General features: G+C 37.5%; 1 protein-coding gene across 5 annotated transcripts in view; it reads left to right on the top strand.

Annotated features, from left to right (window-relative positions):
* The window catches only part of clip2 (CAP-GLY domain containing linker protein 2), a 44043-nt gene that overhangs the window by 17449 nt on the left and 10997 nt on the right, over positions 1 to 15597 (top strand). For 2 of the 5 annotated variants that reach the window (XR_010543666.2, XM_065284235.2), the window contains exons 4-10: positions 2862 to 2986; positions 3515 to 3728; positions 6727 to 6924; positions 7042 to 7145; positions 7587 to 7647; positions 9602 to 9706; positions 14789 to 14839. Coding sequence is in view for 4 of the 5 variants with exons in the window: in XM_065284235.2 (XP_065140307.1) it covers positions 2862 to 2986; positions 3515 to 3728; positions 6727 to 6924; positions 7042 to 7145; positions 7587 to 7647; positions 9602 to 9706; positions 14789 to 14839 (858 nt within the window). In the remaining variant the exon portion in view is untranslated. The remainder of the gene's footprint in view (positions 1 to 2861; positions 2987 to 3514; positions 3729 to 6726; positions 6925 to 7041; positions 7146 to 7586; positions 7648 to 9601; positions 9707 to 14788; positions 14840 to 15597) is intronic. The other 3 variants (XM_065284237.2, XM_065284236.2, XM_065284238.2) reach the window with 3 other exon arrangements.

Below are 15597 nucleotides of genomic sequence, written 5' to 3'. Positions count from 1 at the left end.
TCTGTCTGTCTTTATAATCCATCTCTTTGTATTCTGCACTTTGTTAAAATTTGTGCCACGAGACGAAGTGGATCAACTTGTCAGACGCTATTCTGGATTTTGCTGTTTGGCTCTGAATTGTCAAAACACCTCAAATGCTTGCTAAGGATGCAAAAAAATTGAGAAAATGTAACCCGATATGATTTTTTTGTATGACTGCCGGAAGTTTTAGAGGAATTGTTTAAACGAGGTTGACCCAACCCGACTCTGAATTTTTCTCGTGAATGGGGAGGAAAGCACAAAATAAACTAAAATAAAGTTTATCCGTGAAACAGATTTTACACATCAGGATAAATAAGTCCAGTCTAGGTTGGTCTATGTGTTGCAATTGCAGAGATCAGATTAAAAAGCTGCCACCTTCAAAGGTCTCCGCACGTATTAATCATTCATCAAATACTTTTACTTCAAATCCACTTAATTCAGGCATCAGGTCATTCAGAAAAACTGATTTGTAGGAAGAATACATTTAGTTTGATAAAAAAAATGCAAATTTACACAAAACATGACAGACGCACTTGGAGGGTTTTGCATCTGAGCTCTTCAGTTGTATCCTGATGTTAAGGAACTTCTGTCAAAGGCTTTGCTCCTGTGTTATAATAACTCAAGCTTTTGAATGTGCCTCAGTCAGCTGAGCCAATCCATCAGAGGAAACGGGAAAGTAGATAAAGTCACTGCCAGGTTAAAATGTATGCTGACTGATTGTGGATCTGCAACGTAGACAGTGGTGTGTGTGTGTGAGAGAGAGAGAGAGAGGAGACAGACCAGCGTCTGAGTCAGCTCTCACTTCTCATCTCACATGCTGTAATCCTTCGTTCTGCTGATTTCATAGTCATTTTAACACCCAGAAGCACCTTTTTGTGTACATGAACGTGATAAAGTAAATACTGCATGACTTACTTAATACCGCAATGATTGTATGATCACCTTATGCGAACTGGAGTGTAGCGTAGCTCATCTGCCACGTAAGTCAGACACATAAACACAGCTGACAGGAAGTGCTGTGTCTCACTGAATAGATTAACGTCTGGAGTCTCTTCTCTTTAAAGCTAAACCAAAGATATCTCGGGAGCAAAACGTCAAAATTTGCCACCAAATAAAAAATTAAGCGTAAAATTACTGTACACATATGTTGTGACATTGTTTCAACAACATATTTCTTTCCAGAGTTCACAAGAGAGTCAAACCAAGTCCAACAAAATCTCCATCCATCCATCTTTCATAGTCACTCTATGTTTCCTTATGTGGCTTTATGCATAATTTAGCAGTAAAGCTGTGAATGTGACCTGCTTCCAGATCCTTTGTCATCAGCGCTGCTTTCATTGTGACCACCGTGTTTGTCTGTGTATCAGAGAGAGGGGGATTATAAAGAGATGTTTGTTTGTAATGATTCTGAGCCGTCTAAATGCATGAAATGTGCTCTGTTATGTGGAGCTGTGCCATCAGGGCTTATTAAAAAAAATAATTAGTGTGCAATGTCTTGTTTTTGTTCCGCCCTATGCTGGGTGGTTGGCTGAATGTAGGCCAGTTTAACCAGCACACTAGTCATTGTCAGTTACATCTCATTGGAACTTTGTGGGTAATACGTTGGATGAAATAAATCCTGATGTTGGGAAAAAGCATAATTTCTATTTTGAGAATCTGTTGGGATCGAGTCATCTATACAAGATGCAGAATAGGACATTTAAGATTTAGATTAAATGAATGTTAAAGGAACAGTATGTAGGATTGTGGCCAAAACTGGTACTGCAATCACAAAACTTGTGGCCAAAACTGGTACTGCAATCACAAAACTTGTGGCTAAAACTGGTACTGCAATCACACAACTGGTGGCCAATACACAAAATGACAACATAAACATCAGTTGAGGGCTGCAACTCCACTTTTTACATGACAATATCCTGGCCAGACCACTGTTGTCAGTGATATAAGTATTTGAAATGAAAATTATTTCTTAATGTCTAGTGACATATCAGGGCCATTTTATGATTCATTGATATAAATTTCTTACATACTGTTCCTTTAAATGTCTTTTCTTCTCTTACTTTATATAATTTAGGGCTGTGATCTATCGACTAATGGGGTGAGCAAAAAAATCTTGAACCTTTTTCTTAAACACTAAATTCAAGGAAAATTTGCTTACCCCATTGGCAGATTTTTTTGCTTGTTTTATGCACAAAATCACTTAAATTAAAAAATTTTTGCTCTAAAAACTAGACTATTTTCTTGGGTAGTTTTGTTCATCAAGAAAAGCATGTTAATTTAAGAATTTTTTGATATTTTTACTGAAAACAAGACAAAAATACTAAGATTCTTTTTCTTGAAAATTATTTTTTGCAGTGCATCTAGTGTAAATATCTATGATCAATGTTAATAAATGTTAGTGTAAGGTCCAAAATTCTGTTGTAGCATCCAGCAAAACATATGCTATGTCTACAGTATATAATATACACCACACAGTATTTTTACTGTACCAAAATGTGGAGTGTACACCAAGGGCCTTCTGCATGGAACACTATATCCCACAATGCAATGTGTTGACTCATGTGAAAATAGTCGAAAAAATGCTATTGCTTTGCTATTTTTACTAGTAGGTAACATGCAGTGGATACTGTACATTTTTTTTTGTATGCAATTATTCAGTCATTAACAAAAAAGTCATGCTGCGTCTTTACATAGAAGACATATCTTTAATGTAGATGATTTCAGTATTACACTGACAATAAATTTCCAAACATTTTAAAAGATGTAATATTTTTAATTTATCACACTTATAAACCATGTTACCTCTTTTTACAACTGATGTTCCTCTGCTCTCTCCTCAGGTTGGCGGCACTAAAACAGGAGTTGTGCGTTTTGTGGGGGAGACAGACTTTGCCAAGGGCGAGTGGTGTGGTGTGGAGCTGGATGAGCCTCTGGGAAAAAATGATGGAGCTGTAGCTGGAACAAGGTGCATCATCAGTCTTCTACTGCCCCGTCCTGTCTTTAATAGAGCCTTTAACGCTAATGAAATCAATAATTTCTGCCTTTTTAACTGGCTTCTTTAACATCAGAGTCCTTGAGTAAAGTAATGTAAAGCCAGCACAAATTCATAAATAGTTTTTAATATATGTTCCTGCTTTTGTTTGGCAAAATTCAACAGTAAATGTTATTTAAACCATTAAAATATTTGTCTTTGTATTGGATGAATGCACTATTTGAGTAAATGTAATAATTCACCCAAACAGCCAAGGTTAAACCCCTTGTGTTTATACTAAAGATCTGATATTGATAAGTTCCAGACAGAATAAACCGGATCATGGTTAGTTGTTGACATTTGGCTCAATGCTGGATTAGATAGATTACATGGTTTGTTTTTGTGTTCAGTTCAGATGCTAAGAAAAGCTACATTTGAAAATGTACTTTATCGATAAGAGATAATATAATTGTTGCCAATATTTTGTAAACTGCATTTTTCTCTCTCGTTCCGTCTATCTAGATATTTCCAGTGCCCGCACAAATTTGGCCTGTTTGCTCCGATCCACAAAGTGATCCGCATTGGCTTCCCATCCACCAGTCCAGCTAAAGCTAAAAAGAGCAAGCGCATGGCAATGGGCGTGTCATCCCTGGCTCACAGCCCCTCCAGCTCCTCCATCAGCTCCGTCAGCTCGGTGGCCTCCAGCGTAGGGGGCAGACCCAGCCGCACGGGACTGGTGAGAATCAAACCGTTTAATCCAGAAAACAAATTCACAGATTCACTTCTGCTTTTACATTATGCATTTGACAGAATTTTTTTTTTTAAAGCGACTTACAATGCATACATTTTTATTAGCATATGTGTTTCCTGGGTTCGAACCCATGCTTATGCTAATGTGTCATGCTAGTGTGTACTGAACAATACTTATTATGCCATTACACTCATAAGTACAATAATAGCAAACATGGCCTTATGTTTACTAAGTGGCCTAAAATACAAATGAAGAGTTTGGTTCCGAAACGAAATAAATCCATTTTGACAAATTTCGGTAAAACTAGGGCTGTCACCAGTGTTGTTTTTGGCAGCCCTTTTAGTTTTAGTCTTTTGGATGAAAATGCTTTTTAGTTTTAGTCACATTTTAGTCACTTATAAACTTGATAGTTTTAGTCAAGTTTTAGTCGACGAAAAACAAAAAGGTTTTAGTCAAGTTTTAGTTGACGAAAATGCAAAAAGGCTTTAGTTAAGTTTAAGTCAATTTTAGTAAAAAAAGTCTTCAACAAATTAATTTAGGTTAAAAAGTATTCGAAATGGGCTTTGCATAATAAAATAGACTTTCTCATTGATGGAGATGTAGTGCTGCCTGCCAAGCTGTACTTCATTGTCGCATTGGGCAGAAACCTTTTATGCCCATATTTCAAGTTTTATTTTTTCCATGAATTGATGCTCTTCTAAAATTTCAGCACATTGGCTTTTTTCACCAGTAATCACAGTAATAAAGGAATGGTTTAAAGTTTAAACAGAAAAAAACTTGAGCCACTACAACATTACACACAGATAAAGTGGTAACAGCAGAATCACTGTTTTACTCCAAAAAAGCCATGAAATGTGTCACAAGCTGACTGTCGATTAAAATTGAATGTATGTGATATGTTAATAGCGTGACTTGTTACCGGTAGTTCCCTTTGAACCATCAACCTGATGAGCCTTCAGGTGCCGCTTGAGGTTGGTGGTATTCTATATCGTTTAATCAGACCCAAAAGTCGCGCGCCGAAAACCTTGCGCAACCGAGCGTGCAGAACACTATTCGCGCGTGAAAACGTCCTCACGAATAGGCACAAATGCAGTCACGCAGCCGCAGGTGTGTTGTTGTTGTGTGGTATCTGGTGCACGTGCGCAGCAAGGCGGCAGCCGGGTGGTGGGCGTCCCCAAAACAAGGATAGGAAGTGGCAGCATTGCTGATTTCACACAAAATAGGCAGAAATGACATGCATTGTGAAGTTGAACGTCAGACTTTTATCATTTTCGTTCCGTCTCGTCTCGTCAATGAAAACTTGAAAGCGTCACCTTAGAGCCATTTTTAGCTAGTCATCGTCGCGTTATCGTCATAAAAAAGGGGCGTCAACTAAATCATTTCGTTGTTGTCATCGCTGATGAAAACAACACTGGCTGTCACGATTATGAAATTTAGCAGACAGATAATTGTCTAATAAATTTTGACGATTATGATGGTTAACTGTCTGTTTTAGGGCTTTGACAATTAATTATCATAGATTTTTTTTGTTCATGAAACAATTTTCACACATTGTTGTGATTATTACGCTAAATATGGTCTCATTTTTACAGGCACTGCAGCTCCCCCTTGTGTTTTTTAGAGAGATATGCAATCATTACGGTGATCTGAAATCATTGTGATGAGGTCAAACAATTGCGACGAGATGATTATTTAATCATTGTGACAGCCCTAGTAAAAACTTGTTTTCTATACCAAGAAAATGGCAAGATGAAAACCACTATTTTCTGTTACAAACGTTCACATAGCATCTTTAGGTTATAAAAACATGAAAAATTCAAATCCATAATTTGATTTTTAAAGATTTATTATAAAAACGGATTATTTTTCCGCAAAATGCAATAAATTCATGACAAGTTTATTTTTTAAAAATGCTATAAATCTATTAAATCAATATATAAATGTGCATTCATCTTTGCCATGTTATATTCATTGTCAACTAAATGAATATAACATGGCAAAGATGAATGCACATTTATATATTGATTCAATAGATTTATATAGATTTATATATAATTTTTTTAATCAATGGGATACACTGATTAAAAAAAAATTAATGGCATTAATCAAAACACTTTCTTTGTCATATTAAGAACACTGTCATTGCTGCTGTCATCCTTCGGACGCCGTTGCTAAACTTTTTTTGACAGCGATCAGCTGTAAAATGTTTTGCTCCTGTTCCATTTTTGTTGGCTTCGAGTAAAATAATGGAAAGTTTTTCGTAAGATCCCCTGAGGTCAATGTGTTAGCATGACAGAAACTTGATGATGTCCTGTGAGAACAAGCAATTGCCAGCATGTTTCAGTCTTTCGATTGCCTTTTGCATAAATTATTTGATTTTGATGGCTTATGTTTCTTTCCCATCACAGAAATCCACCAAAGGTTTATCAATGCCAACAGAAGTATTATTTTGTTTTTTTTGTTTGTTGATCACAAAGTACAGAGTAGATGAGCTAAAACTAAGATTATTCAATGTGCCGCCATTATTCTTTACAATGCGTGGAATGGTGCGCTGTGATTTGTTGAGTGGATTTATTGCGTTCTGCAGAGAAGGAGGACTGCCGTTTATCCCGTTTTGGGAAAAAAGGGAGAAAAGATGACAGAATAACATGGTGGATAATGGATTTTGCTTAAAATTAAGAATTGACTTTTTAATACTGACCTGATACAATACTGATTTAGGCGATAACTCATTTTTTTTTAAATGCCGTTTATCGGATTTTGGAACCAAACTTTTCAAATAATACAAATTCTTGTACATGATTACAACACCACCTGTTGGTGGTTGCGTAACCCAGAACGTCCTAGTAATGCCCAAACAAAAGCTTACCAATGCCCTGGTGACCACCCAGAACACCCTAGCAATGACTTTGCCATTTGATAGTCTGTGTTAATATTCTGGTTTCATCTTATTAAGTGATGTTTGTACTTTTCTTGCTTGCAGTTGACAGAGACGTCCTCAAGGTATGCTCGGAAGATTTCGGGGACCACAGCACTGCAGGAAGCCCTAAAGGAGAAACAGCAGCACATAGAGCAGCTCCTGGCTGAACGAGATCTGGAGAGGGCCGAGGTCGCCAAGGCAACAAGTCACATCTGTGAGGTGGAAAAAGAGCTGGCGGCGCTGAAGGCTCGACATGTGCAGGTGTTGCTCGCATACACGAACACGTTGCAAATTTAAATGCAATCCATTTAACAGCTCATTCTTTGAATGGGTCTTACCGGAGTGTGTGTAACACGTGTCCTTTTTTCAATCGTGCAGTATGCAACAGAGACGGAGAGCAACTTGCAGCAAGTTCAAGCACTGCTGGCAGCCACTGAAAAAGACAAAATGGAACTGGCCAATCAGCTTGAAGAAGAGAAAAGGTACTATATTCAGCCTATACTTGGCCTTAAAACTTAAAATTGTAAAAACTAAATTTTTTTATGCTATAGGACAAGCCAAATACTAGTCACACATTAACTGTCGGCATTGGCCCCGGAATTGAGCGAAAACATTTTTAAACACATTTAAAGGCGGGGTGCATAAAAAAACATTTTAAAAAAGAGAGTCTGGCCGACTACCAAAACACACTTGTAGCCAATCAGCAGTAAGGGGCGTGTCAACTAACCAACATTGTTGCCTGGGTTGCGTATGTGTGGGGTGGGTCTATCAAAAGAAGGTCCAGATTCTTTTGGGGTAGGGGCGTGTTTTTTAGGTGATCTTAAATGTCAACATTGGCTTTTGAGAGGCACCCCGCCTTTAACTGCTTTGTTGTGTGATTGAGAAATTTCCTGACGCCTGGTGGTCATTGTGTGTCATGACAGGAAGGTGGAAGATCTTCAGTTCAGAGTTGAGGAAGAGTCCATTACCAAAGGAGACCTGGAGGTATCTGCCTGTTTTACTAAAATAAACACTGAACAACAACTGCCCCTGATGATGATTTATAACAATTTTTAATCAAAAATGTTTGTTTTGGACGGATTTTGATGAAGTTTTGCTAAAAGAAAATGGAAATGCACATTTTAAGGAGAGCCTTTAAGTGTACTTGCATATTTTAAGGTGTTTTTATATTATCTTGCTGCACCTTGCAAATATAACCAGATAAGGGATCAGTAGCAGGTATGCCTCAGAGTCTGTTTTTATAGCCTATGTTACACACACATCTATATTTGACAGATCTGTAGACTAAGAATTTTTATAGGCAAGTATACAACACTCCAACATGTTATGCAGACTGTAATTCTTTCCCTTACAGACTCATTTCTCTTTCATCTATTTAAAAATGCTCTCTCCTGTTTTAAAGGGCACCTATTATGCCCATTTTTACAAGATGTAATATAAGTCTTAGGTGTGCCTGGAATGTGTCTGTGACGTTTCGTTTCAAAATACCACACAGATAATTTTTTATATCATGTCCAAAATGCCCCTATTTGTGTTGGAGTAAAAATGCACTGTTTTTGTGTTCGTGCCTTTTAAAGGATTAGTCCATAAAAAAAACAGATAATTTACTTACCACCATGTCATCAAAAATGTTGATGTCTTTCTTTGTTCAGTCGAGAAGAAATAGTTTTTTGAGGAAAACAATCCAGAATTTTTTTCATTTTATTGGACTTTAATAGAGCCCAACACTTAACAGTTTTAATGCAGTTTAAACTTGCAGTTTCAAAGGACTCTAAACGATCCCAAACGAGCCATAAGGGTCTTATCTAACGAAACGATTGTCATTTTTGACAAGAAAAATAAAAAATATGCACTTTTAAACCACAACTTCTCGTCTTCCTCCGATTGTGTGATGCGCCAGTGCAACCTCCTCAGGTAATTGCGTAATGACGTGGAAAGGTCACATGTTACATATATGAAACGCACATTTGCGGACCATTTTAAACAATAAACTGACACAAAGACATAAATTAGTATCATTTCACGTACAACAACATCAGAACGGTCCTCTTTCTCCACACATGTAAACACTGGGGTGTAGTTTCGCATACGTCCTCCGTGACCCGTTGACATGATGACGTATTACGTGAGGTCGCGCTGGCCCACGGAGATAGACGAGAAGTTGTGGTTTAAAAGTGCATATTTTTTATTTTTCTTGTCAAAAAGGACGTTTCGCTAGATAAGACCCTTATGCCTTGTTTGAGATCGTTCAGAGTCCTTTGAAACTGCAATTTTAAACTGCAATAAAACTGTTACGTGTTGGGGTCCAATAAAGTACGTTAAAATGAGAAAAATCATGGATTGTTTTCCTCAAAAAACATCATTTCTTTTAGAATGAACAAAGAAAGACATCAACATTTTGGATGACATGGTGGTGAGTAAATTATCTGGATTTTTTTATAGAAAATGGCCTAATCCTTTAAATGCAAATGAGCTCGCTCCCTTACCAAAAGAGACAGTGAGCGCTTTAAAGATCTGATTCTTGTGAATACAGTCTGGAACAATAGTATCTCACTATTGAGATATGGCAAACATAATACAACTCTTTGTGGGTGGAAACTATTGTAATACAGGACTGTGAGTCAGTGGCCGTGGGCGGGGCTTTATCAGTGTGACATCACATTAACAAGAGAATCAAAACGGCATGTGACTGCTTAATGGTGATTAAAAAAGTATTTTTTCTTTGTAAGGTGGTTGTGTTCACATACATTTATGTCCAAAATTGGATTTTGCATCATAGGCGGCCTTAAATATATAAAGAAATACTATTCGTTTCCTCTGCTGTCTAGCTGGATACAAAAAGATTCCTCGGACCTGCTTATCTTTTTCGTGCTATGTGTTTCTTTTTCTCTTTTTCTCATCTTTGTCTTTTCACTCCCCCCTCTCTTTCTCTCTGTAGACTCAGACCAAACTGGAGCATGCCCGTATTCGGCAGCTCGAGCACAGTCTGCATTTGGAAATGTCCAAAGCAGAGCGGCTCCAGAAAGAGTTAGAGGAGAAGATGGTAATTGTGCAGGGTGATAAGATACCCCAGCCTGTAGCCATCTCTCCCAAACCCATTAGTGTGTCTGGACCCGTGTAGCCTCGTGTCTATGGGCCTTCATGCTTGCGCTTGATTCTTCAGGCATGGGATCTCCATCATTCGCTATTATTTACACGAATCTCTTGCATGTTCATTTGACCTGATTTTAGTGTTCAAAAAGTAGGTGCTGTTACCATTCTAGAATCACAGCCAGACCAAATTAAGTTCACCCTACAAAGATACGGTTGTACTATTGGTGTTGCAGATTTAGTAAGAGATGGAGCATGAGAGTTTTTGAAAAAGTTACTTCATGCCTTGGCTCGATTTTTATCATTTGCATATCTGAATTCATGTTACTGATGAATTTGGATTTGGACCTATGACTTTATGAAGTAACTGCATAGCTGTGAATCTCAGAGTCATGAGTGTTGGAGATCTTTGCCTGTTTCTGTGAGCCAGCACTGCTCTTGATAGCATTTCATTTGCTGACTCTTTTTTTCATGCATTCTGTTGTTGTCTCATCAGCTCCCCGAGACCCTTGGGGGAGTTCAAGATTGTCTGTATTGTCTGCTCCTTTATAATGATCTAAGTTTCAAACAATGGTTTTCAAATTGTTTTTTATGCTGAAATACAGCATATGGCCTCTAAAGGGGTTGGGATTTAACTGTCTCCACCTGGCACGTCTGCGTTTTATGCCAGGATTTATGATTCTAGGGGTTGCTGCTAAGGCTTTAGTGTTTTTTATTGTTCTTGAGCTTATTATTCCCCTCCTGTCCAGAACGTTGGCACATAACACATTATATAACACAGGTAGTGTACACAAATCTCAAAAACTACTTGAGGCATTAGCAAAGTGGTACTGATCGCCCTGAATACCCTAGCAGCCACCTAGCAATATGCTTTATGGCACACTTAACATTACATTATACTTAATCATACCGAACCGTACCCAGGGGGCAGGGTTTCATATTTGATTGAAGCAGCCCTGGGCACCGCCATTAGCTAGCGTACCCCCACCTGCTCTTAGCATTCCATTGACTCCCATTCATTTTGCCATCACTTTGACAGTGAATAACTTTACATCTAAAGACTCAATTTGTGCATCAATTATTTCTAAAGAAACACGAAAATGTATAAAAGGCTCCATTACCTTGTATCTTACGTTATGGCCCAGTAGAAGCAGTTTTAGTAAAACTATGCTAACGATTGCGTCATAACCATAAGAGAAATTACCGTATGGACAGGAGGAGAAGCGCATGTAGAATATGGCGTACTGGCGTTAAACTTTAAAATAAATAAATACTATGCAAAATGACAAAGTAATTAATCAGAATACTAAATATACTTAATACAAAATGTACTCCTGTTCACGCTCGCCGTTTCTGCAAGATTCGGTGGGTGATTCAGATTTCTCTTGGCACAGCTATTAGAAGACTTACAATTGTCAGACAGGTTGCTCACGTCACCAAGCTCAGTTTGAGTCTGCGCAGTACGCTTGACCCCCCGAAAGTGTGAGCTTCTAATTGGCTTCACTTGTCTCCGTTGAATCCAACCGGGTCGCTGTGTCCATTTCTTTTACTGTCTATGACCGTACCCGAGTACGAATGTCCCCACTCGTCTACACTCACATTACACTTTATGATTCATACCCAAAAATGAAGATGTTGTCATAATTTAGTCACTCTCATGTTGTAAAAGTACAAATCTGTAAATGATATAAATGTCTTTCTTTTGATGAATATGAAGGAAGATATTTTAAGAAATGTTTGTAACTACACCATTCATGAGCCCCATTCACTTCCACAGTATTCATTTTTCTACTATGGAAGTGAATAGGGTTCATGATCGGTTTGGTTACAAACAGTCCTCAAAATATCTATCTTCATGTTTAGCAGAATAAAGAAATGTTTGTAACAACATGAGAGTCAGAAAAAAATTGTTTTCATTTTTGGGTGAACTATTCCCTTTAAGTAATTAAAAATACCATAGTTTTGAAGAAAACTGGAAGTTTCATCGTGATAATACATTTATGGCTTATTTGAAATCCTGAACCTTGTGCAGATTAATTGGCGTATGACCTTAAAGTAACACAAGAGTGATTGGACTGCTCACAAACCGGTCGGCCTGCGCAAGCACACATCTCTATTTGGGGTCACTTGGGATGCAGTGACATGCGGCTGCATGTAATTGTGCTGCGTGTATCAGAATGTTTTTTTACAGTGACACTCCGGCTGACTGCTGAAGATAAAGTGCACCCTGGTACGTTTTGGAACTGACCAAACAAACCATACTTTGGGGGTTAAAAAAAACAAAAAACGGGATCGGATACGTTTTGGGACGCATAGTGTGACTGTGTGAGTAGGCCCTTAGTAGGGCTGGGTAAAAATAGTTTCTCAGATTTTAATCGATCTTAAATTTAATAAAACAATAAATCACTAAATCAATTCTTTCGTTGTTTAGGCAAGGCTTGTAATGAGTGCCTTTCGCAAGCACAGGCGATGCTCGAGACTGTTAACAAAACTACATCGTCACAAAGTTTATCATTTGCACGTGTTTCAATGGCCAATTTAAATATTTAATCAAAGACAATGCAAAACAGTTTTTGATGCTTTACATCATGCGCTGTTTGAGAAGTCTAAAGCACGCACCCAGCAAGCCTCATCTCAAGGCTTCAGTCAGCGTGCAAATATTCATGTTTCTTCAGGCTTGAATGATTATATTTACACAATGCTGCAGTTATCCTCTTAAATATGTAGTCTGTTATGTGAACGTGAACAATTCAGAAAGAAAACGCATTTGTAACAGTATTTTGGATCCGGGCATTACATATGGGTCTTAAAGTGATAGGACACTTAATAAATTCCATGGCTGCAAAACTAAAAGTATTTAATTAAATATTGATTACTAATTGACATTGAACTTAAAGGAATATAAAAAAACATCCAGATAATTTACTCACCACCATGTCATCCAAAATGTTGATGTCTTTCTTTGTTCAGTCGAGAAGAAATTGTTTTTTGAGGAAAACATTGCAGGATTTTTCTCATTTTAACGGACTTTAATAGAGCCCAACACTTAAGACTTAAAGGAATAGTCTACCCTCAACTTAGACTAATTAATACATACCTATCTTTTTTCAATGCGTGCACTGTACAGCGCGTCGTGAATGTGTTAGCATTTAGCCTAGCCCCAATCATTCCAATGGTACCAAACAGGGAAGCCACCAAACACTTCCATGTTTTCCCTATTTAAAGACTGTTACATGAGGAGTTATACCAGTAAGTATGGTGCCACAAAATAAAACTTTTTTTGGTACCAAAGCAATGAATGTGGCTAGGCTAAATGCTAACACATTCACAACGCGCTGTACATTGCACGCATTAAAAAAAGATAGGTATATATTAATTTGTCTAGGTTGAGGTAATAACATAGTTTAATATGGAAAAAGGGTAGACTATTCCTTTAACTCAACACTTAACAGTTTTTTCAACGGAGTTTCAAAGGACTCTAAACGATCCCAACCGAGGCATAAAGGTCTTATCTAGCAAAACGATTGTCATTTTTGACAAGAAAAATAAAAAATATGCACTTTTAAACCACAACTTCTCGTCTAGGACGTATTGCGTGGGGTCGCGCTGGCGCATCACAGGACCGGACCTAGAAGAGAAGTTGTGTTTTAAAAGTGCATATTTTTTATTTTTCTTGTCAAAAATGACAATCGTTTCACTAGATAAGACCCTTATGCCTCGTTTGGGATCATTTAGAGTCCTTTGAAACTCGGTTGAAAAAACTGTTAAGTGTTGAGTTAAGTATTAAGTGTTGGGTTCCATTAAAGTCCATTAAAATGAGAAAAATCCTGCAATGTTTTCCTCAAAAAACATAATTTCTTCTCGACTGATCAAAGAAAGACATCAACATTTTGGATGACATGGTGGTGAGCAAATTATCTGGAAATGGACTATTCCTTTAATTGAAATCTAATACAGAAAAGAAAAGAATCGAATCCCCAAATTGGTTGCAATACCCACACTGTAAAAAATAACTTTGTCTTGTTTTCATTAGAAATATCAAAAAATTCTAAAATCAAGATGTATTTTCTTAATGAGCAAAATGGCCTAAGACTTTTTACTTTTTAGACAAAAATATACAATTAAAGTCAATTTGTGTCTAAAACGAACAAAAATATCTGCCAATGGGCTGAGAATTTTTTCTTGAATTAAATGTTTAAAGGGATAGTTCACCCAAAAATGAAAATAATGTCATTGTAAACTCAGAAGACCTTCGTTCATCTTCAGAACACAGTTTAAGATGTTTTAAATTTAGTTAGAGAGCTTTCTGACCCTCCATTAAAAATCTATGTATGATGTACTGTCCATGTCCAGTGTGGTTGTGAAGTGACACTGCTGACGTATGATGCGGCTGACGTGTTATCTGGTGCGCCCCAGCCTTTTTTGTATGCCCCTGAGCTTTGTTTACCATCTGAGGGAGACGCACACTGTAAGTTTGAAAAGAAAATCTTTGCAAACATGTCTGAGGATAACACGTCAGCAGCATCACTGTGCAACAAATGCGAAGAGAGACAATGCTGAACTAAGTCGTTATTTTTGTTATTTTTGGACCAAAATGTAAAAAAAATTCTTACCCCATTGGCAGATATTTCTACTTGTTTTAAATTGTATATTTTTGTCAAAAACAAAAAATATTTCTTAGGTCATTTTGCTCCTCAAGAAAATCAAGGAGATATTAATTTAAGAATTTGTAGATATTTCTACTGAAAACAGGACATAAATAGCCCTTTGACCATTTAACATCCAAGCGACCACTCAGAGGGCCTTAGCAACCATCTATTTACGTGAAAAAACACTAGCACCCTAGCAAACACCACATACACAGGGACATAATAGCAACCTGGCTTAGCAACACCTTAGCGACAACACAGAAGTTTAGCCATGGTTAAACATCACTAGTTAGGCTGTCACTGCTTGAAGCTGAGGTAAATGATGACTTCAATGACCAAGCACGCTCCACATACTCTAATCAACAGGATTTCACATTTATCAACAGGTCAAAGCCAGAATCCAGCCAACACCCGTGAGGCTGGGCAAGAGTATCAAGGTGATATAAAGGGAGTAACATACTGTGTGACCTTCTATACCAAAGATGAACATTAAACTTAGAAATCGTTCGGTCACCTCTCTCCTATGATTTGAAACTGCGAATATGATTTCTTGTAGTGCTATCTAGCCTGCCTACCTAATGATACCTTCCTTGTAACTATCGAATTTTCCAGTAGGATATGATATTTCCACAATCACTAACATTTGGTGTGCCATCAGATGAAAAATCTTGTTTGCCAAATATCTCTGCATAGTTTGAAATCTTGTAGTGATTGCATGTGTTTGTATTTCTTTGGACTTGCTGCCATCTCATGCCTGGCTGCTTCTAGATGGACAGACTGAGAAGAGCTTGCTTGATCTGTTTTTTTCCAAGAATGCTGGTGTAGTCTTAGGTTGCACTCTATCTGCATTTATTGCACCCGCAAGAGGCGTTCACGAAATGGCCATTGACAGAAATGATTGCTGGGCAAGAAAAAGCCTTTTTTGCTTCTTGTGCTTGTAACGCCTTATGGGACCAAGTCTCCAGTTCTGATGGTCAACTCTAAGACATTTCACAGTATAGGGATACACTAGTATATAAAGTTAGACCGAATAAAAAAAATCATGAGCAGACAGCATGATATATCAACCCAATCTCAAGCCAAGTCATGGTATAGTCACAAAATAATTTATTTATTTATTCGTGTTCATGGACATTTTCTGTTTTTTTCCTGTCAATGAGCACAAATGCCTTTTTTCGTATAACTCTGCATGTAA

This window comes from Paramisgurnus dabryanus, chromosome 5, assembly GCF_030506205.2.
Source record: "Paramisgurnus dabryanus chromosome 5, PD_genome_1.1, whole genome shotgun sequence".
Classification (NCBI taxonomy): Eukaryota; Metazoa; Chordata; class Actinopteri; order Cypriniformes; family Cobitidae; genus Paramisgurnus; species Paramisgurnus dabryanus.
The sequence above is the reverse complement of the archived record's forward strand: the minus strand, read 5'-3'. Positions and strand labels throughout refer to the sequence as shown.